Source organism: Delphinapterus leucas, chromosome 11 (assembly GCF_059928025.1).
Source record: "Delphinapterus leucas isolate spDelLeu-1000000601 "Yukka" chromosome 11, BTC_Dleu_Yukka2, whole genome shotgun sequence".
Classification (NCBI taxonomy): domain Eukaryota; kingdom Metazoa; phylum Chordata; class Mammalia; order Artiodactyla; family Monodontidae; genus Delphinapterus; species Delphinapterus leucas.
Window position 1 is genome coordinate 30,501,215 of NC_143139.1, and position 23,884 is coordinate 30,525,098.

At 36.2% G+C, this 23,884-nt stretch overlaps 1 protein-coding gene across 7 annotated transcripts in view; it reads right to left on the reverse strand.

The window, feature by feature from the left end:
• SLC2A13 (solute carrier family 2 member 13) overlaps positions 1-23,884 on the reverse strand; it is a 428,310-nt gene that overhangs the window by 79,516 nt on the left and 324,910 nt on the right. For all 7 annotated transcript variants that reach the window (XM_089920529.1, XM_089920530.1, XM_089920531.1 and 4 more), the window contains one exon: positions 6,290-6,415. In XM_089920529.1, coding sequence (XP_089776655.1) covers positions 6,290-6,415 — 126 coding nt within the window. The remainder of the gene's footprint in view (positions 1-6,289; positions 6,416-23,884) is intronic.

Genomic DNA, 23,884 nt, shown 5'->3' on the forward strand with positions numbered 1-23,884 from the left:
ACATTACATTTTTATGAGTGTCTTCAGAAATACTCATTTAAAGTTCATAAAAACCATACTGCTGTGGATAAAAGGGAACCCTCAAATGTTGGTGGGAATGTAAATTGGTACAGCCACTTTGGAAAACAGTATGGAGGTTTCTTAAAAAACTAAAAATAGAGCTACCACGTGATCAAGCAATCCCACTCCTGGGTACATATCCAGAAAAAATGAAAACTCTAATTTGAAAAGATATATGTACCCCAGTGTTCATAGCAGCACTATTCATAATAGCTAAGACACAGAAGCAACCTAAATGTCCATTGACAGATGAATGGATAGAGAAGATGTGGTGTGTGTGTGTGTGTGTGTGTGTGTGTGTATAGACATATATATACACACATACACACGCATATATATATATATATATATACACACATACACACAATGGAATATTGTATGTTATATTGTATATTAGGAGTATGGGATTAACAGACACAAACTACTATACATAAAATAGACAAGCAACAAGGATTTACTGTATAGCACAGGGAATTATATTCAATATCTTGATAACCTATAATGGAATATTACCTGAAAAAAATAACTGAATCACTGTGCTATACATCTTAAACTAACACAATATTGTAAATCAACTATACTTCAATAAAAACAAATAAAAAACGATATTGTTTAACACAGCAATTATATTATTCCCGTTTTACAGATGAAGACTGGGGCTCAGAGAGGCCCAGACTGTCCCAGTGCCAATGATAAGGGAAATGATAAAAGCTCAAATTTGAAGCCAACTCAAAAATGTGCATCTTTCTTCTACCCAATTGTTGCTTCCCTAAAAGCAATGGACTTACTGGCTTTTTGACTTTGAGAAAGTAATTCAGACCCTCTAAGCCTCACTGTCTTCATCTGTACAATGGGAATAAAAGTCACACTTCACAGAGGTATCAAGCTGGTTCTGGAAAGTTATGTTTTTTCTAGGAAACTATTTTATCTGTTTCCAAATGCACTGGACAGCATTATTCATAATATTCTCTTACGAATTTTAAAATCTTTTCTATCTTTATATGCCCTTTTTTCTCATTCTAAATACTGTCTGTGCCTTCTCTCTCTTCTTAACCAGTATTGCCAGAGTTTTCTCCATTAAATTTGTCTTCTCTAAGAACCAACTTTTGTTTTTGGATCTTCTCTAGTATTTCTTTGCTTTGCATTATTTTTTCCTCTTGTCTTTTAATTTCCATCCTCTGCTTACTCTACAGACTAACTCTGTATTCTAGCTCTCACTTCTTGTGGATCTTGTCCGTTACTAATTTCAGTGTCCTGGTTTCCATTATGATTCCTTCTTAACTCATTAATTAATTTGAAGTTTTTTTTTTAAGTTTACAGTCTAAAGTAAAAGACATGATAAATATCTTTCTATTGCTTTGCAGTGTTATCACTGAAAAGACATTTTGCACAATACTGATTATCTGGATTTACTTAGAATTTATTGGAATTTACATTTATATAAATTTATTCTTTGTGCTTGAATATGGTAAATCTTCATAAGTGTTTTATGTTTGCTTGAAAAGAATGAAGTTCTCTATGTGTTAGGTTCATTATTTAACTCTTACAGCAAGCTTGTTATTAAGTTTTCCAAATTCTCTAACCTCTGCTATTTTTTGTCTTCTTGGTTGAGCATTTATCTAATTTTTTCCACTCCTTTATTTCTATAATATGCTTGAAAAGAATGAAGTTCTCTATGTGTTAGGTTCATTATTTAACTCTTACAGCAAGCTTGTTATTAAGTTTTCCAAATTCTCTAACCTCTGCTATTTTTTGTCTTCTTGGTTGAGCATTTATCTAATTTTTTCCACTCCTTTATTTCTATAATATGCTTGAAAAGAATGAAGTTCTCTATGTGTTAGGTTCATTATTTAACTCTTACAGCAAGCTTGTTATTAAGTTTTCCAAATTCTCTAACCTCTGCTATTTTTTGTCTTCTTGATTGAGCACTTATCTAATTTTTTCCACTCCTTTATTTCCAATCTTTCAATGACTGTCTCTTGTAAACTGCACATAACTGCATTAAAAAAATCTAGTGCGAGGAACTTTGTCTTTAATGGGTATGTTTAATTGAGTTATTTTCACTTTAATAACAGGTACATTTACATGTAACTAATTTTGCTGGGGGTTTTTTTTGGTGGTGGTTTCTCTTAACCATGTTTTTTTCCTGTAATCTTCCCCTTTTCCTGTCTTTATTAGTTTGATTCATTCTCTTTTTTCTCTCTGTACTAGTATATATCTTTAAGAGATTATACTTATATTTTTAACACCTATATTTAACAAGTTGCAAACTAATTATAATCTCCATTTCCTTCTGAAAACAAACCAAAGAATATAGAGGGTTTTTTTTTCCCCCAAAGTTCCCATACCACATTCTATGTTATTTATCTAGAAGTTTAGCTTTCCAAGTTTTTTTTTTTTTACAAAATTTACTTAAGTATAACATTTGTTATATATGTATATATATGTGTATATATATACACACACACACATACATACCCATATACCGCACAAATCATAAGTGTGCAGCTTTCAGTATAATCGAAAAAATTATACTATTTCCTTTTTTTCTTTTAAACATATTAAAGTCTCTTAAAATTTTTTTTTTTTTTTGGTAATACAAGTTTCTTTAGGTATTCATTCTTCCATCTGTCACACTTGGTGGCTTTCTTTTCTTCATAAATTGATGTAGTTTTAAATTTTTGACTATCTCATATTTGCTTTCCATGGAAGTCTCATGTGTCCTGGATTCTGACAATTGCATGTTTCTTTCTGAGTTAGCTCTACAGATGTCTCCAGTTTGGGACCCACTTTTTCACTCTTCATGTTTCTCCTATGGTTCCCCCTTCACAAAGGCAGTGTGAAATTATAAGCCATATTTCCCCACAGTAAATGCTCCTGGTTTTGCTTTCTCATGTGTGACGCTATTTCTATTCAAGGTCCCAAGTGGGCCACAGAGAATTTAGCAGCTTGCCTAGCCCAGGCCAACAGTTTTTCTTGTCTCTGTCTCAGAGCCTAGGTAGCCCATCATAGCTCCAGAGTCAAGACCTGCACCTTTGTCTTCTCAGCACCTAAAACACTAGCTTCTCACCCTTTAGGCTGGCTTCTGTTCTGATATTCCCATGGGCTGCTGGGTTTCCACATGGGCTCACTGCTCTCATTCTCATTGGTGGCACGTGGGCATTTCTCTCAAGTTCAGCTGTGAATTAAACCTGTATTTGCCTGTGTGTGGGATGCATGTAGGAGGTACCGAGGATGATGGGCAGGAGGAGGTTTTCTATCAGCTAAGTATACTGTATTTTCTAGAAGTATGTTAAATGATTTTAACACGGATTTTCCTTCTTAAAAGTTTTAATTGTAAAGTACGCATTACATAAAATTTACCATTTTAATTAACCATTTTAAATTTTAATCATTTTTTATTGTAAAGTTCAGTAGTGTTAAAGCATATTCACCTTAGTGTGCAAGCAACCTCCAAAACTCATTCCATGTCCAAAACTGAAACTCTATACCCATTAAACAAACTCCCTATTTCCTTCTTGCCCCTGCCTATGGCAACCACCATTCTTCTTCCTGTCTCTATAAACCTGACTACTCTAGGTACCTCATATTAGTGGAGTCATACGGTATTTGTTCATTTCACTTATCATCATGTCTTCAAGGTTCATTCATGTTGTAGTAGCCAGAATTTCTTTCCTTTAAATATGAATAATATATCATTGTTTGTATATAGAGTTTGTTTATCCATTCATCCGTCAAATAACACTCGAGTTGCTTCCATCTTTTAGCTATTGTGAATAATGCTGCTATGAACATGGGTATTCAAATATAACTTTAAGACCTTGCTTTCAATTCTTTTGGACATATACCCAGAAATGGAATTGTTAAATGATATATAATTCTGTCTTAAAATACTGTTTTCCAGACTGGTTGCACCATTTTACATTCCTATCCACAGTGCATACAGTTTCTAATTTTTCCATATGCTTCACAACAATTGTTGTTTTGTTTTTGTTGTTGTTTTTTATCCTAAGGGGTCTGAGGTAATATCTCATTATAGTTTTGACTTGCATTTCCCTAATGATTAGTGATGCTGAACAGTTTTTCATGTGCTTGGTCATTTTTATATCTCTTTTGGGAACTAAATGATTAAAAAACCTTTTGATTGAAATATAACTACATAGATATAGAAAAGCATGCTGATTGACTTAAAGTTTTGTTTCCAACTAATTATAGTTGATTATATGGACAAATGGTTTTCATTATGTTGAGATAATTCAGAGTACATCAAAATCAGCATACTATCCCCATCATGAATGGTATTATCATTTTACCTGGTGTCTTCTCAGGAAACAGCTACGATTAGAGATCTCAGTTTCTGTCTATGAATTGCCTCAATACTTGACCCTAAAACATCTAGAAATAGTATATCTCAAATATGAATCCAAGGTAATGGTAGATTTTACCCTGAAAATTCCATCCAAGGTAACTGCATAAAACCTGTCAACCAACTAATAAACAAAAATATAGTGAATGCTATTTTACCTACAAATGGAAAATCTGTTGTAGGAATTTTTCATGGTTAACATATCCTGCATTTTTTGCTTTCTTTCTAGAACAGATTGAGGCAAGCCACCACAGTGGCCAAGCTAGGAGGAGGGTTGTTGCTCAGCACAGAGAAGAGTGAGAAAACCTGTTTTTTTTTTCGGGGGGGACGGGCAGTAAAGAATTTGAGGTTATTCTAAGAATAGTCCACAAACGTGAAAGTTCTTTGTATATTTTGTTTAGTTCTTTGTATTTTTCCTACTTGGGTATTATCTGTTTTCACTTTTCTCTAGTAGTGCGTGTAACCAAGGAATAATGGTACAAAAATATAAATAAAATCTAAGAATAAGTTGAAATAAAAGAAGTAATACACATTTCTATTAAAAAGTTGTACAATTTGTTATTTGCAAAAAGAACAAGACTCTTATTTTGAGACCTCTGACCTCTAGACCTTCTACTGAGGAAGAGAGAAACATCTAATTTTAGCGTCCCCTTACCATCAGTAGACATTTCTCTTAAGTTTGTAAATTAATTCTATGAAATACAGGAAACTACATACACAGATTTCTTAATGTTCATAATTCTTGACTGGTAACTTTCAGGTTTTTTCTATTGAAAAAAATCATAAGGATTAAAGCTGTAAACTATTACATCTAAAAATATTTAATCAATTAACTTCCTAATAAAGCTTGACTGGTGAAAAGTATGTGCTGGGTGTTTTAAAAGAAGCTCTTTCATGTTTTCATTTTAAGTAATAATTGCATTTCTTTTACATATTTCTTTTTAATCAGTGTATTTAAAATGTGGTCTGGATTTTCACTCAACTACCATATAATTTATTTCTACTTCTTTGGAGTAATTCCCTAATAAAATGATTAATGACAACAGCATAATGATTAATAATGATATATTATACTTCATGGCTCCTAGGAGATACAAGCAGTTTATTACAGATTTCATTGCCTTCATCAGTATTAGGAGACAGAATGAGAGGATACTATTCTTTTTATGAGAATTTAAAACATAAAAGAGGTTAAAGCCATGTCAAATAATACTTACATGTTTTTGTGTCCATGAATATGAATATTAGTTCATATTTGTTCTATACTAATATTTCTTTTATGTGCCTACTATAAACCAATGTGATCTGTCAAAAAGAGAAAGGTTTATACTTTCTCATACTTGCCTATAATTACCAACTTTATCCTTATTTTGTTTAATTTCTCTGACTTCCAGGAATGTACTAAAAGAATAAAAGAATTTAAAGTGATAATAATTCATTTTGACTTGACAATTTTCTGTCTTTCACTTAAGTTTGGGAGTTTGGAAATTATTAGTATAATTTAAAAATACCCAGCAGGAGAAACTGCCTTGGCAATATTTAGAAATACCTGCCTCAAGATCCAAAGTCCTGTAGCTTATTAGGACAAGGCTGGGTCTGAAATTTGGATTTCCTGAAGTCTAGGCTAGAGTTTATATTCTAAGTTTGTGAAACATACAGTTGCAATGTTGTCTACCCACACTCATCAGAATATGCTGCAAAGTAATGTAGTTATAAAGACCAGTTTCAAAGATTCTTTAAAAGAAGACCAATTTAAAAGAAGTAGAGTCATTGACTGTAAGTGCAGTCATTCTGTAAGTTTAAAAATAAGACTCATTTTGAAATTTTATTGTATATTCTTATGGTATATACTGAGCTACATACCTGCCCCAGGCTGCCTCGTTTGTAGATGCTTTATTAACTGGAACACAGGAGGAGTCACTGACGGCTGATTTATTCATCTTATAGCAGAAACCGCAGTCTGGATCCAACATACATTCATTACAGTAACTGTAAAATGAAAGGAGTTGTAGTCATGTTCAGAGACAACTGCTGCTCAGTCAGTACACAATATGTGCTCCCCTGCACTTTCCACTTTACTCTGCAGTAAGCTTGGGGCCATGGCACTTGTTTTGGCCATGGCAAATGACATGTGCTGAGGCAGGTGAGAGCTGGCTGGTCTCTTCCATCTCTCCCTCCTCTGGTTGCAGCAACTTTGGAAACTACTTTGAGATAGAGGATTGGATGTGCAATATTGGATGTAGAAGAACCCCTGTCTATCTACAGCAAATATACTTTTGTTTTCCTAAGCCACTGAGATTTGTTACTGGAGCATGGACTGGTCCATCTTGAACCAGCTGCCTGGTTCCAAACTGTACCAAACCATTTATTTCTCTTAAATGTCTCCATCATGTACCATATCTTCTAAAAAATGGGATTTTCCCCTAATATATATCATGAAATAGAAAATTCAAAGAATGAAAAAAGTTATATCTAGAGAAAAAGTTAAAAAATAAAAATGCCACCACCCAAATAATGGTCACTGTTAACATCTTGTTGGACATCTGTATTTTTAATAAATATATATTGAAAATCAACTATGTTGTATGCTTAATTAAAAGAAGCTGTAACCTTTCAAAATTGTATAATTTTTTTTTATTTTTTAGGCTGCACCATGTGGCATGTGGGATCTCAGTTCCCCGACCAGGGATCAAACCCAGGACCCTGCATTGGGGGCACAGAGTCTTAACCACTGGACCACCAGGGAAGTCCCTAAAATTTTTTTTTAAAGAGAAAAGAAAAAAAAAGTTGGTGTAGGGAAAAAGTCTAACATTTCTCTAAGTTAATTACATCCACTGATTGGATTACAGAACCATAACCAATTAATCATTGCTCATCTAACAGCAGTATCCTAAATGCAGGAAAATTTTAAAGAGGCAAAATCCTTTAGAGGGCAGGGTTTTCCAACATAAGCCTACAGCATTCTTGTAGAATGAGTTTTCTCACTGTCATACTATTTGCCAGACAAACCTGGAGCACTTTATACATAGCAGGCACACACAAGGTATGGAGACCCTAAGATGAATAAGCTAAATTCCCTGCTCCTTGATAGGTAAAAGGCAACGATGAGAAATAGCTACACCAGTAAATAATGGTAATATGATAGAAAACAGTAAAGAACTACTCTAAGGACAGAGGCCTGATTATTCGCCTGTAAGAGTGGGGGATAATTTCAGAGATGATATTTGAACTGGATCATAAGAGAAATTTACCCAGCAAAGAGGTACAGAGAAGGGCATTTCAGAGAACTGCTTGTTCTTGGGTTGGCCAAAAAGTTCATTCGGGTTTTCCCATAACATCTCACAGAAAAAACCTGAACGAACTCCATACATAATTAAAGAACAGTCAATACAGACTTATTAATATCTACTGTGTACAAGTAATTACACAGTGGGGTGTGGGAGAGAAGCAGGGTAAGAATTACCACAAGTTAGCCAAAGAAGACATGAATCCTCAAAACCAAAGTACTTCTTTGATACATTTAGCTAAATGGAAAAAAACTGGCGTTGTTTAAACATTAGATTATTGCCATTTCAGCCTCTGTCTGTAAACCTTTCCTTTGCAAATAGTCTATTTTTAATGAGACTTCAACCTTATTCTAAAAGCAAAAAAAGAGGTCTTTCAAAGACTACCGAAAGATCAATACACTTTAGAAAGGTGATACAGTATTGTGAATCTAAAATTTCCCACACTTGTGATAAGCAAAATAAAACAATAGAAAGAATAAGAAGTACTCCGAGCTTCTGGCTTTGAGAACTAGACTAGGCTAATTTGGAAAGGAAGATCATTCCTACTAGTATTTTGTTTGTTTATTTATTTGTTTTTTTATTCTGCCCATATGAGGTAGAATTAACAACTTTGATTGTTTCAATGGCTTTAAATGATACTTATTTGGGAAATGTCAATTCATCCATTTATAGAGAAATTACTTTCTACTTAATTTCTCAAAAAATACTTATTTCCTATAAAAGGCCAAAAAACTTAATGATTAAGGCTAATAGTTACCAAGAACCTACTGTATGTGCATGTCAGACATACAAGGTGTTACCCATAATGCTCCGCCTCTCTATCACCATTCAAGCATCCAACTCTGACCACAACCTTCCATTCTTCCAGCTTTCTTCCTAAATGATCCCTGCTCTGTCATGATCACTCATTCAACAAATACAAATATTTTACACTTACTCTGTGCCAGGCACTATTCCAGGGGCTGGGACTCATTAGCAAACAAAACAGTTTCTCTGCCCTCATGAAGCCGATTTGTATATTAGACCTCCTGGTGACCTCCAGTTAAGTGATCTATTTGCTCACTATTCCTTAGCTTTTTCCTTTCTTTAGTTCTGTCCTTAACTAGCTTATTGACCATGACCCATCATTTCAACATCTTAAATTTCCCTGCCTATTTATCTTCTCATTTCACCCATCTAGCTATATATGAACACAAACATTTGCCTTTTCTGTGCCTTCACCCACCTACCCAAATGCAGTTGAAGGAATTACACAACACGGCAGATCAGTAGTTCCTCTGTAACACACTACTACCAGCCTCAAAAAGATCCTCAACAGCCTGAAATTCTCAATAGTTTTCTCTAGTCAACTCTATAGGAGGACTATTTTAACCATTCTACACAAAAACTATTGCTCAAATCTCCAATGCTCCATTTCCCTTTACTCTCTGCAAATGACCTCAACTTCAGCTTTACAGAGAAAACAGATGAAAGCGGTAAAGATGGGAAATTTATAATCTTATAGCAAACATATAAACCATTCTACTTTTCTATGCTCCAGTTACGAAGAGAAGCCATTCTTCTCAGCTAAGGTCAACTTCTCTATCTGGGCTTTCATCCCATTCCATCTCCTCAGGCCATCTCAGACCTGATTATTGCTCCTTCTTTCTCTTAAGATAAAAGATTAGATTTTTGATTGTGATATTTTCCTCCTTTTAATGTAGGCATTTATAGCTATAAATTTCCCCCTAAGCACTGCTTTAATTGCATCCCATATTTGGTGTGTTATGTCTTCATTTTCATTCATCTCAAAGTATTTTGTCATTTCCCTTGTGATTTCTTCTTTGATCCATTAGCAATTGAGGAGTGCATTATTTAATTTTCATATACTTGTGAATTTCCCAGATTTCTTTGTTAGTGATTTGTGATTTCTAATTTCACTCCACTGTGATCAGAGAACATACACTGTATTATTTCAATCCTTTTAAAATTTACCAAGGCTCGTTTTGTGGCCGAGCATATGATCTGTCCTGGAGAATGTTCCTTGTACATTTATGAAGAATGTGTTATTCTGTTGTTGTTGGGTGAAGTGTTCTCTAGATGTCTGTTAGATCTAGATGGTTTATATTCAATATACTAATCTTAAAGCATCTTGGCCCCTTGGTTTCTAACAGCCTTCACCTCCACTTAACTTCCTCCACATCCTGGTAATTGTCATTATCTTGAAGAGGGGTCAACAAACTATAGCCCTTGAGACAAATACAGACCACACCCCGTTTTTGTAAATAAAGTTTTACTGAAACATAGCCATGCCCATTTGTTTACTTATCTATGAATACCTTCAACTTCAAGGGCAGAGTTGAGAAGTCTAACAGAATCCATATGGCTTGCAAAGCCACAGACATTTACTATCTTACCCTTTACAGGAAGTCGGCTGATCCCTGATCTTAATCACATACACAGATTTCTTATTCCTTTCCTTCAAGATCTCTTACTTCCTTACTCCTAGGATAACTGTTCTGTCTCAGAGATCTTCCACACTCCTTTTTTCCTGATGCTTCACTAACTTCATGGCTTTGCATCCTTCTCTGTCAGACTTTAATTGTAAACGACTTTAAAGATTTTCACCAGACCCTCAGTGTTTTTGTATTTAGGTTCTCCTATAAAGTCAACCTATAAACTTTTATGTTTGTTTCTTTCTATGTTTTTACTTTCTACATCTAAGTTGCTCTTTACTGGTGGAGAATTAACATAACCAGGCATATTGGTGAAACGCCACAATCACAGTATTCAACTGCAGCTGGGTCCTCACTGCTGGGAGGAAACTTTTACCTGTCCCTAATCAGTGATTTTCCCCATTCCCACAACTGATATCCCACAACTCTCCTACAATCCCAATCCTTATTCCCTCCTACAAATCTTTTTGAAAATGGCCTTGCCTTGCTTCCCAGTGAAAACTGAAGAGATTAGGAATGAGCTTTTTCAACTTTAAACTCAGACATGAACAAAGATATCTATAGCCACATCTCTCCTCACCTGTTTTCCTCCAGGATCTGAAAAAGAATTGTTCAAAGGTCATCCTTCTATCAGAGCTTTCAATCTTATTCCCCTTGGTCTTCACTAGGACCAACACTTTGTCCCACTGGTTATTTTCTTCTCTTTATACTTTCAGACCTCTCCTAGAACATACCCCATAGTTTATGTGCAGGCTCTGGCCATCCTCATATTAAAAAAGCATGAAAAACTGTCTTTTGTACTACTTCACACCAGTTCATAGGAGTCAGTCAGTGAAAAGAGGCCAAATATTAAAAAGAGTTCAATTCCCTTGCCATCTCAGGGAGTGGGCCACTGTTGGGAACTGATTGGCCAACTGATCTGGCCTTGGAGCCTCTCAGGCTTCTGGAGGCAAAAAAGTATGATTCCCTACCACTCCCTTATCCTTGATCTGGAATATTTGTTTTTCATAATTTGGACTATTTTATGGCAAAATTCTCCCAAATGTAATATTTCTAACTTCAACTTGACATTTAGAAGATAACACAAAACTTTAAATATCCTGGGGAATCTGCTAATTGACCTTTTACAGAGAGCATGTATCATAACTGTGGCTTTAACAGTGTTGAAAAAAGGAACAACTTCTAGAAGTGGCTATTTTTTATTCATGATTTGCTCTTTAAGGCTTTCTTGAACATGACCTAATAAATTTACATGAGATTTTCTAAATATAAAATTTGAGAATTTAAATATATTTTTACTAAATCAATGCTCATAAGAACATTCTAAGCATAGATTAAAATATTTTTTTGTGAAAAGCAGACTGGTATATTAGGCCCTATTTGTCCCCTCTCACAGTATGACCTGGTGAGTTCTAAATTTTGGACTTCAAGTTTTCCATCCCAGGAGCACATGATCTCTAAGAACCCACCCAGTTGCAAGATTCTACATGAAAGAAAAAGAAATACATATACTCTCACTCTAAATTCACACAAACTTTAATAGTGTAAAACATATTAGGATGCTGTAACATCTCACAAATATTTACTCTTACATACTTATTTCAAGGGCAGAAATTATAAGTGTGACTTACTCTAAGAAATTCTAAAGTTAGAAAGAAACTAATTAAGAAAGCATTTACAAAAGGGCTATGTTTTATCAAAGGAATTGCTGAATTAATTACAAAAAATGGGGATCCCTCTCTTCTGATACGAAGTATTTTAAACTTCAGACAAGTCAGTATATAGTACAGTTGATGGTGATGGCCCTCCTCTCTGTGCACACCTCTACTGTAGAACTTACAATGTTCTTTACTGACTGGTTTGCAAGGACCTGAGGGAAAAGGCCATGTTTACGAACTCTGCAAATGCAGCACCCCACTGTAGGCTAGATACCCAATGCATGTTTATTGAATGAATCAAAGCATGGTAGCTCTATAAATCAAGGCACACTGTAGGTTCTTTAATCTGTTTCTGCCCATTAATAGAAAATAATTTTGAGGGATGGGTAGCTTGGAGTGAATAGCTGAGTCATTTTTTGGAATGAAATTAAAAGAAGGTAAAACCTAGTGTCAGATGGTACTTTAAGCTAAGCCCAGTTTTTAAATTGCCAGAGGCTAAAGCTGCCATTTGCAAACATTTAATCCACAACCTAAATGGAAATGGTTAGTAATTTTGATAACTCACTTTCAGAAACACCAGCTGCAAGGGGCCAATTTCCTTGAAGCCCCAAGAAAAGAGCCACACAGAGAGAAGGCTCTCTTTTACATCATAGCCTGCAAAATTTCATAGTAAAAGGACATTATGATATTTAGAGAGAAATTGTGGTAAATAAGTATGCCCAGAATGCATGCTGTTGTTCTTGACTGTGGATACTTTCAATTGGGGAGATTATACAATAGCCAGTGTTCTACTAGGGGTTGAAACTGCTGGGGAAACTAGCAGAGCATACTAGAAACTCTACTAGGAAACTGGAAAATATATAATCCAGACAATACCTACAATTAGAACCAAACAGTTCTTTTCTTGCTAGTTTCAAGGAAGGAAGGTTTAACTTTTTAATCTCTGACATTTCTTTTTAGAAAGGGAGAAAAATAAGTATTCAGATATTTAGAAAAAAACTGGTTCTAAAATTTTAAAATATTTCCAATTAAAGTAAAAAAGAGTAGAATAAAAGGTGGCTTAGTGTCTAAGGGAGACAAAGGATGGCGTATTTTCATTCAGTCAATCTTTTACATGTTTCACATGGCACTCAGGGTCTTAACCAAATGTGTCCCCTTCTCTCTCCTGAGAAAATCTTTTAAAAATTGATTTGGGTTAATTTCAAACATTTTAAGTTTCTACTCTGTGAAGTTGAGTGTGAATCTGGCCCTATAGAAAACAGTCCATTTGTTTTTAAGTATGACTCATTAAATCCAATGAGATAGAACATTAAGAACAGTGGTCTTAAAATGCCTGTCTTGGCATGGCCTAAATTAAAAAAAAAATCAGTTGTGGTAAATGCAGGTGTTAGGACAATCCATTGCCACAGGTCCACTTTCATTCTCTGTGGGTAACTGTTCACTCATTCATTTCTTATGCATAAATTTAACATCCTACTTTGTGTAATTATGTCACTGTTTCCCAGACAGCTATTCTAAATTTTCTCTACTCTTTACTATGCCCTCCTTACTCCTAACTGTCCCCACTGCCTTCAAGCAGGCAACCTGGAATCCAGTTTACTCTTACTGGGGGGACAGCTTGCCTTGCTTGTAGCTCTCTGCAGGGCCAGATTTCTACACGAGTTCTGCAAAGAGAACTCCAGGACACCTGCCTTCTTTCTCAGCCAGACTGTAGATGTCAGGGGACTCCCTCTCCCCGTTTGGACTGTGAAAGTAGGGAACTTGTGAGAATTTTTTAAAAAATAAGAAATTCTGGAGGACTTAAGGAAATCGTTGGAAATTAATTTAAAAAGCTAGGGACTATTGGTGCTGATTTTACGAAGTAAGTCATGCCTCACCACTTCATGAAAACTGCCCTAACAGAGATTGCTGGTGATCTTCTCATTGTTAACCCTGGGTGCTTTTCTTTACTAAACTTATCATTCTATGATAAAATTTCCTAAACATTTTCCCTCTTTCCTAAAATTTTCTCATTCTTTGACACCATGCCCTTTATGTTTCTTCCACCTCTCCAGCATCTTTTCTTTCTCCTTGGTTCTGTTCTTGGCAATCTTCTTTCATTACTCTGTATAACTTTTGCTGGGAAACATCAGCCATATACAACCATTATTATTAGTGATACACAGAGACTCCATGACCTGTTTCTCTAGTTTGGTTCTCCTCCCTAAGAGCCAGACCCATATTTCCACCGCTCAATTTTCTGAATGTTCACAAGTACCTTAAAGCTCCATCTTTGACTTTCCCCTCAAAGCTTTCCTACTGCTCTTCTGTGTCTCACAATTTAATAACCTGAGCATGATCTGAGACCACTCACATTTACATAGTTACAACTCCATCAAGTCTGTCTCCAAAGCATGTGTAGTTTCTCTACTCTCCATTCTTACCACTTCTCACCTGGACTTTTTTTGACTTGAACTTGCCACCTCTCACCTGAACTCTTCCAATAGTCTTCTACTGAGTCTTCCTGCTTCTAGACTCCTTCCACTTCATCTTCTACATTGTCCTAAACCTAACCTGATCCAAACTCTCTCTTGTTTAAATCTTGCAATAGCTTTCCATTGCCTATAGGATGAAGACCAATCTTATTATGGCATGATCTAGTCCCTTCTTGTCAATCTTTTGTGCTATTTCTCCACAGATGTCACAGGTTGTAGTCATTCCATACAAACTGCAGGATTCAGAATATGACATGTTCTTATGTTTTTCCTCATAATGTTTTCTCTGTCTGGACTATTACTTTCCACCTTTGTTTTCCTACACATTTGCCTCGAGACTCATATTTGGCATCACCTCCTCCGTGAAACTCAGACCCCAGCAGAATTAGATGTATCACTATGTTATCAGAGGAGCACAAAAGTCTATTATTATTACTGTCCATCCCACCATTTCTCTAAGGGTTTGTGATACGTTTGCCTTCCCTTAATGCACTGTGACATTTTCAAGGTAGAGATTTTTGTCTTGTACATCTTTTATTCCTAGTGATTTCCATGTTGCCTGACAGATAAGTGTTCAATAAATACCTGTTTGTATAAATAAAGGGATGAATGAATGTCACTTATATTGACAACAGATTTGGTAGTTCTCCCTGCAGTTCCATTAGAGAAGTTACATCTCATTCACCATATCTTGGTCCATGAGATCATAGGATTGAAGCTTGAAATCAAGCTGTGAATTGTTCCTTACAATTCATGGCTCTCAGGTCTAATCCACATATAATTTGCTGCAACCTTTTGGAACACAGTCATATTTCTCATCAGTTCCACTTAGAAACTAAGGCCGAAAATGCAGTGGATTCCTGAGTTAGAGGCAAAAAGTAATTAATAGCAGGGAGGCTTGCTGATTAAAAGCAAGCACAGGCTCTTGCTCTTTGGTGCTGTTAAATAAGGAAAGTTTAGCTGATTTGTCAGAGTGGGTTTCTTTTTTTAAAAAAAAAAATTTTACTAGTACTTTAGTCTCTAATTTCTAGTCACTGATTGTCTAACCTTTTATGAATTCTTGGATTTGTTCTCCCATTTTATCTCAGAAAAGTATACCAATAAACTCTCTAAAGGGGAGGGAGGTAGAAGAAGAGAGTTCTATCTGCCAAGCCCGTCACCTTCAATAGGGCTAAGTGCTTTCCTATTATACTACATGAACCTTTGGTCAACATACTTAAAAACAAAACCCTCAATTGCAACTTTGCAAATATAAGATGACATGTATATGCATGTGTTTATATACGTACATATGTGTATTTATGTAAGTAAATCTGCATGTGTGTGTGTGTCTTCTGTTTCTAGCTTCTTTCATTTAATATGATGCTTTCAAGGTTCATCCAAATTTTAGTACGTCATTCTTTTCTATAGATGTGTAATATTTCATTGTGTGGATATATCATATTTTGTTTATCCATTCATCAGTTGATGGAACAATTGGGTTATTTCTACTTTTTGGCTATTATGGATAATGCTGCTAGAAACATTTGTGTACAAGGTTTTATGTGAACGTTTTAAAAAATTCTTTTGAGTATATGCCTAGGAGTGGAATTGCTGGGTCCCATGGTAGGTATCTGTATGTTTAATGCTTTGAAAAACTGACAAGCTGTTTCATGCATGTCAAACATGTTTCACGTTCTGATATTTAATCTTCAACCAATTGTACTGGTACAGGCATAGTCTTGAATGTCATCAATTTTTCCAGAGCAGTAGTCAACTGAAGAATTTTGTCATTTTTAATGGGTACCACCAAAAAAGAAGGTGTTTTCAAGATAACAGTGCTATCAATCAGCAGAAAGAAAATTCTTTACACCTTTCTGCAGAAAGAATGATAGGGAATCTTGGCCAATAAAAGCAGCAAATAAATTGTGGGAAGATACAAGTAATGTTCACCAATGGCTAGCTGCCTTCCATTTCAAGGTTTATGGAGGATTATAATTCCCTACCCTCTTGAAGTTAGGAGCAGCCAAGTGACTAGCTGTGGTCATATATTGTAAGTACTAGTGGTAGGTCACTATTTATCTCTGTGATGAATCCTAAAGCCTTGAGGTAAGAGGTGGCATCATAAAATGTTGGAACTTCCATTAGCCTAGGTTCCTGAGACATGAGCAGAGCCTTTGTTGCTTTAAACCACTAATATTTTGGTGTTTTTCTTTTTTGTGTGTGTGTTATAAGGTAATGCCTTTCCTAGCCTGACTGCTATAACAGCTGAAATTATTTATGTATCATCCTGGTTATCAGCTACAGTAATATGATTATTGACACATTTTATTGAAGAGTTACAAACTGACCACTATTTTGTTGACAGATACTTTATATGTAAGTCACATAGTTTTACCAAAATTATAATAAATAAAGTAAGAACACAGCTTTGTTTGGGGCTCATTATTACCATTTGAAGACTTTTATATAAGCCTTATTTTATGTATTTGTGATTGTATTTGTATAAACACTGTCCCTAAAAAGCTGTATAACACACTCCTGTGATATGCATTTAACTAATCTAATCACACCACCAGATATGAGTTGCTGATTTCTGCATCATGCTCCTAACACTAGCTCTTCTACTTATTGACAACTTTCCAATATTTCAAGGTCTAGGTCTCTTGTTAACTTTTACTGTTTGGAGTATAAAAACTGAAATGTGAATATATAGTATAGTATGTGCATTCTTTGTGAATACATGGTTATGTTGACTTTCATATATTTTCTTTAGGTCAACACAAAAAAATAGGTTGTTTTAAAATGACAATATATATTTTTTATCCATCTGTGCAAACACTTCTTAAAACTGCCTCTCTTTGGGGGACCCATTTTTGTTTGTTCATTTGCTTTGATAATTCACAATTCTATTTTAAGTATTACCCAAGTATCTCCTTATGCAGCAAGAAAGAAACTTGGTGATCAAGCCTGTTTTATATTTTTCATCAAACCCTACAACACCTGGCACTATGTTTAACATACTGGCAAGTGCTTCACACAGAGAAAACAAAATCAAGAGGTAAAATACATTTTGGTTTATTTGGCTTTGCTTATCAGCTCTTCCATGGTTGCTTGGAGGACTTTTTGATTTTCACAGGAAATGATTTGTTTGAAAGTGAAGGACAAAGTGAGTTTTACTTGGAGAGTGAGAGAAACAATCAGCCCTGAAGCCCCAGAATGATGCTTGATTTGGAAGCTGTGCTGCTTGACGGAGATGAAATGAGGTGGCCTGGACGTCATCTCTCTGGACGTGATTATGTCCTTTGATGCCTGCAACTCTAGTGTGATCATGTGCTCTTTCAAACTAGAACCTGCCTCACTGACAGCATTTTACAAAATAAAAAGAATTCAAAGTGGATGAAACCAATAGGAACCAGTAAAGTGATGTCAGGGGTTGGGTCAAAATACTAATACCAGCACACAATGATTCTTCTTCTCTAAGGAAAATATTCAGATTCACACGTATCATACATCTCTCCTCATAATGTTTTCTCCTTCACTAAAGAAGGAAGATAAGAAGAGAACAGCTTTCATGGTCTTTTTTTTTATTTCTCATCTGAGTGTATAGGTGCAGGCTAATTTGCCCAAAGGGTATTTCTTTGTGAGTGCATCTCATCTCTTTGCTTCTTTTCTTAAATTACTTTCTCCATATTTATCTATCTGTGTAACAGAGGCCTAAAAAACAACACTTACCGCAAACCAACTAAACAAAATAAAAACTACAATTAAACTTGTATCAGATACTCAAATTCAAAACTATGTGGTTAAGGCCACTCTGCTCTAAGGCAACCAAAGGTAGTGAATCATTTAAAACACTTTAGAACGATTTCACTTTATGTTAAGCACTTGCTTTTTTTTTTTTTTGCGGTAAGCGAGCCTCTCACTGTTGTGGCCTCTCCCGCTGCGGAGCACAGGCTCCGGACGCGCAGGCTCAGCGGCCATGGCTCACGGGCCCAGCCGCTCCACTGCACGTGGGATCCTCCCGGACCGGGGCACGAACCTGCATCCCCTGCATCGGCAGGCGGACTCCCAACCACTGTGCCACCAGGGAAGCCCTAAGCACTTGCTTTTACAGCAAAGATGTTCTATGATGATACTGCTAACAGCAGGAAAAGAATTTTCTGAGCAGAGTAAATACATATAAATGAAAATAAATGAACAGAATAAAAATCTTCTTTAAGCCCCAAATAGACTACCACTCACAAAAATGGTTTCTTAAGAGAAAGAATCTCAATTACACTGAGTGAGTGAAAATACACCAACATAGGTATTTTTAGACCTACTGGCTTTTGATTATCAGGAATTACTGTCCACTTCCCAAAGAGTGTGTAACACCTGTCAGTAGAAGCACCCTGCTGCTTAACTGGTAAATTTCAGAATGATGAATGTAGTGCTAGCTGGACTCTTACTTAAAGCTAGTTTTACTGTCTGCTAAGCCATATGATCTAAACTTCTTCACTCAACTTATTTAAGCCTCAGTGTCATTGGTGACATGGGGGAAATAATACCATCTACCTCAGTTTTGCTGAAGGATAAAAGAGAGAATCCATGTAAGCCTTAGCACAGCAGTTGGCACATTGTGACTATATAAAAAATGGTAGCTGACATGACTACTCCTTTTGAATAGATGAGCAAACTGCACAACAAAGAGCAGCTATTTCCCTGGTTTACAAGGCCAAAAGAAATGCAATAAATGAAGAGACTGTAATGATTCTTTCTCCCTTGCAAAGCTGGAGGTAGATTATCTAATGTGGCCATATTTCTTGCCACCTGCAAAGCTGACCTTAGACTTCTAGTCACTATAAAGAGAAAGAAACCAAAAAAAGTAAGTAGCTAGAGCCCTATTTAATCAGTTAATTCATCCTTCCTGCTGTCAAGCAGAACCACCTATACATGTCCCATAAAGTTAACTCTAGTACTGTTGTGTCAAGGATTGTTAGTGTTCTATCCCTAGATTCCTTCTTTGCTTCCTCCTTTGTAAGAGAATTCTGATTCTTAACTGGGAACACTGTGCCCCCTGCCCCTTCCTCTCCCAACCACTGAATAAAAGAATACATTTCCCAGTTTCCATGAAAACTAGATATGACCAAGGGACTAATTCTGACTTGTGAGAAGTACTGTGGGATTTCAGGAAGGCTTCAATTCAAAGGGAGCTGATTCAGCCAGGAAGCATTGCTCCTTCTACATTTTCTCCTTCTGGCCTGCATCACAGACGTGATTGTGGTGCTCTTGCAGTCATCCTGGACCTTCCTCATGAACTTGTGAAGAATACTTATATGGGTACAGCAAAAAGACAGGTGCCTGGATCCCTGATGACACTAGGTATAGCATAATGAATCCAAAATCCCTGCCTTTGAATTTATCTTACATGAGCAAGAAAGAAACTCCTTTCTTCTTTAAGAGTTATTTTGGGTTCTTCTGTTATCCACAGCCATCACAATTCCTCACTGATAGAAAAATATTTATTAAAATGCTTAAAACATATTTTTGCTAATTTCTATATACATATACTGAAATATCAGCTTCTACCCAAGTCGCAACATCTCTGAAGATATGAGACTTGAGTATTGGTTCAAAATGTAAATAAAAGCCATTCTAAGATATTGCCAACTCCTGACAAGGGGCTATAGCTCCTGTTTTGTTTTCTTAACAGCTGGCACAACACTTGGTAAATGGTCAGTAATGGAGGCCAAATGAAAGAATAAAAAGTGGGAAAAAAATCCCTAATAGTGTCTCTGTGTACCTATAATTGCATATTTGTAATTCTGGATCTTCTCAGTGATGCAGTCAATGTCTAGTGGTGAATGGGGCATTTACCAAGCATGCTGGTTCCTTCAAGTTACTTGGACACCAAGAAAGGTGACCTAAAAGTCTCTAAGAGTTAATGCTTCACCCAGTTAATTGCACTCAACCCAGAATGGCTGAGCCTTCATGGCTGGCCTCTTATCTGTGAGACTCCAGCTTGGTGACGATGAGGGCAGTGAGTGCTCTAGCTTGTCACGGTTATTTTGCTTTGTGATTCTGTTTTTTGAGGTGCTTATGACTGCATCTATCTTACTTCAGCACCTCTCTGAGATGGTAAATTGTTCCTCTGTGACTCTTCCTTATAGGGTAATGGAGCAATTAAGCTTCGTTTTTAGTGCTACAATTTCTGTTGCTCCGATTTCTCTCTGACAGAATAATTACCATGTGTGTCTCTCTTGGGAGTCTCAAAGATTCATTTTTATTTGAGTTTCATTTATGTGTAAATTTCTTAGCTTTTTCTACTGTATGTTCAATTTGTTGCCTTTATCTTTTAATACTTTAATCCTCAAAGATCTTGTAGACCCTAACTTTCAGAATTATATGGCCATTCCCCTCTTTTCTTTCCTGGTTATATTTCAAAGCTCTGTTTACTTTTTTTTTTTTTTTAATTCTCTCAGAGGGGTATTTTTCTTCTGTTTTGTTATTAATATATCAATATATAATTAATATAATAGTAATATATATAAATTTATTTTAGACCTGCAGTTTAAAATCTATAGATTCTTGTGTCTTTCCACATCTTCCTTGATAACTCAATTCAAGTTGAGTTTATCAGGACAAAATAGACAAGTGCTGAAAGCTCAGTGCAAGAATCCAATCAAACAGAAATGAAGCATTATCAGTGTTATCACCAGGCCTGAGAAGCGGTTTAGAGTACGGCAATGGACTTGTTTGAAAACCTTGAATTAGCTGAGGTAGGCATAAGACCGATGGAAAAATTTCTTATTGAATTTCAAGTCAGTTTATGTAATTATTACAGTTACAGAGGAAAAATACATGTCAACATCATACACACATCAGTCTCAATACTTGGCTAAATCAGTAAACAAATACATTATATAAGACATGATGTTAGCTGCTAGGTATATAAAGAAGAAAGCAGAGAGGAAAAAAAACAAGAAAAAATGAAAAAAAAGCCCAGGAAACATAATTCCTCCTTTCAAGTTACAAATTTACATTTGGGAAGACAAGCCACAAAAGCCGGGCAGTTAAGTAACATTAACATTAACTTGTAAATAATAAGTCATTCTAGTCACCAAGACCTGACAAGAGCCCATCCCTTCACTTCAGGTCTCAATTTAGACCCAAAGGTTTGCTCTTCTGCCATCTCCACTTTGCTGCCAGAGTGGCCTCTGTAAAACACATATCTGATAATAATATTCTTAATAGCTTCACATAATTTTTTTTTAAAATGAGAGAGTCCAAAATCCTTATTACCTTTATACATGACTTTTTTCTTTTTCCACAGAAAACGTCTTAAATGAATTTTTTTTCTTTTTAAATCTTTATTGGAGTATAATTGCTTTACAATGGTATGTTAGTTTCTGCTTTATAACAAAGTGAATCAGCTATACATATACATATACATATGTTCCCATATCTCTTCCCTCTTGCATCTCCCTCCCTCCCACCCTCCCTATCCCACGCCTCTACGTGGTCACAAAGCACCGAGCTGATCTCCCTGTGCTATGTGGCTGCTTCCCACTAGCTATTGGTTTTACATTTGGTAGTGTATATATATCCATGCCACTCTCTCACTTTCTCCCAGCTTACCCTTCCCCCTCCCCGTGTCCTCAAGTCCATTCTCTAGTAGGTCTGCTTCTTTATTCCCGTCCTGCCCTTAGATTCTTCATGACCATTTTTTTTTTTTTAGATTCCATATATATGTGTTAGCATACGGTATTTGTTTTTCTCTTTCTGACTTACTTCACTCTGTATGACAGACTCTAGGTCCATCCACCTCACTACAAATAACTCAATTTCATTTTTTATGGCTGAGTAATATTCCATTGTATATATGTGCCACATCTTCTTTATCCATTCATCTGTCGATGGACACTTAAGTCACTTCCATGTCCTGGCTATCGTAAATAGAGCTGCAGTGAACATTGTGGTACATGACTCTTTTTGAATTATGGTTTTCTTAAGGTATATGCCCAGTAGTGGGATTGCTGGGTCATATGGTAGTTCTACTTTTAGTTTTTTAAGGAACCTCCATACTGTTCTCCATAGTGGCTGTATCAGTTTACATTCCCACCAACAGTGCAAGAGCGTTCCCTTTTCTCCACATCCTCTCCAGCATTTATTGTTTGTAGATTTTTTTACACATGACTTCTTACAATTTAAATTCCCAACAGTCTCTTCAGGTTTTATTTCTTGCCATTTCTACTTCTGTTTAGAGAGCACCACATGTTTCCTGAATGGAATTATAGGCAGCATCTCATTTCTGAAAATTTGTCTGAAATTCAGCATCTGAAAGTATGAGAGGTATCTGCTACAGAAGAACTACCATACAGCCTTCCCTGGGAAGTGTCTCCTTTCCAGGCCTCTGCCTCTCTGCCACAGGGCTGGGAAAGACGGCTGGAAAGCCCCTGCTCTTTGAACTTCTGAAGTAGCCTGTGACAGACACCTGGAGCAGGTGTTGTCAAGGCTGCTGGGGGTTGGGGAGTGGGGAGTCTCTATCCTCACTATCCTCCCCAGCCTCAGCAGCAGAGACACCATGGGGGCGAGGCCTTGGCTGTTCTCCTCTACAAACTCAGGTGACCTTGGTAAAGCTTGCCACATGCCTAACTGTCTAATAGAGGCAGGGGATGGGAGGGTGATTGGGCCAGGCCCTGGGAACTGATGCTCTCTGGTGATGCTGACCCTGACTGGCAAGTGAGCCCCTCTGCTTGCAAAAGAAAGGGAAAGGGACAGGAGACAGTTGTAGATCCTCTGAGTTGGGCTGATGCAGGTCTGCTAAGCTCAGCATAAGCACTTTTAAGAACCTTCAGGACCCCCTTCCATGGCTTAGCCTTTTCTCTTACTGGCAGTACTCCCATACCAGAAATTAAAATTACTGTTCCACAGAACATCTCCAAAAAATTAGGCATAATATGGCACATAGTTCAATGAAATGGAAAATATGAATTTTGTGAAATCGAGTATCTGAAAGTAGAGAATACCCTGTACTTATAGTTTCTAGAAAATATTAAGCTTTCTCCTGTTTCTGTACACACGGTATTTCCTCTGCCTGGGATGCTGTCTTCCTCTGCTTATTCCATCTAACTCCAACCAGTTCCTCACTGCCCAGCTTTGGGAAGCCTTCTATAATAAGGAGTTATTACTTTAAAACACAGTTAGATGAATGGCTCTTTAAAATACTGAGCTCCTCTACTGCAGTGATATATTTTTCAACAATCTAGGGATTAAGTAAAATAAGGTGGCCTATAGACATTAGTAGAATAGATATTAAAAAAGTACAACACTCTAACCCCTCTTGTAATTCTTCTGCAGTTGAACTGAAAATGTCACTCTCAGTTTGCATAAGAATGTAAGACCACTTTGGTACACACATTTGCAAGATGAAAAGCAGTAATATTAAATTTAGCCTGTTTAGATTTCTGAAGTTTATTTTTATAATTTATAGCAAGCCATCACACACATACATTATACACTTATATAATATGAAAGATGAAAATAAAGTTAACTAAGAGTTATAACTGTGTAAACATTAGTACGTGTTAACTGCCAAGAATTTATACGTTCATTTACTTGTGGTTTTTCTATAATACAACGC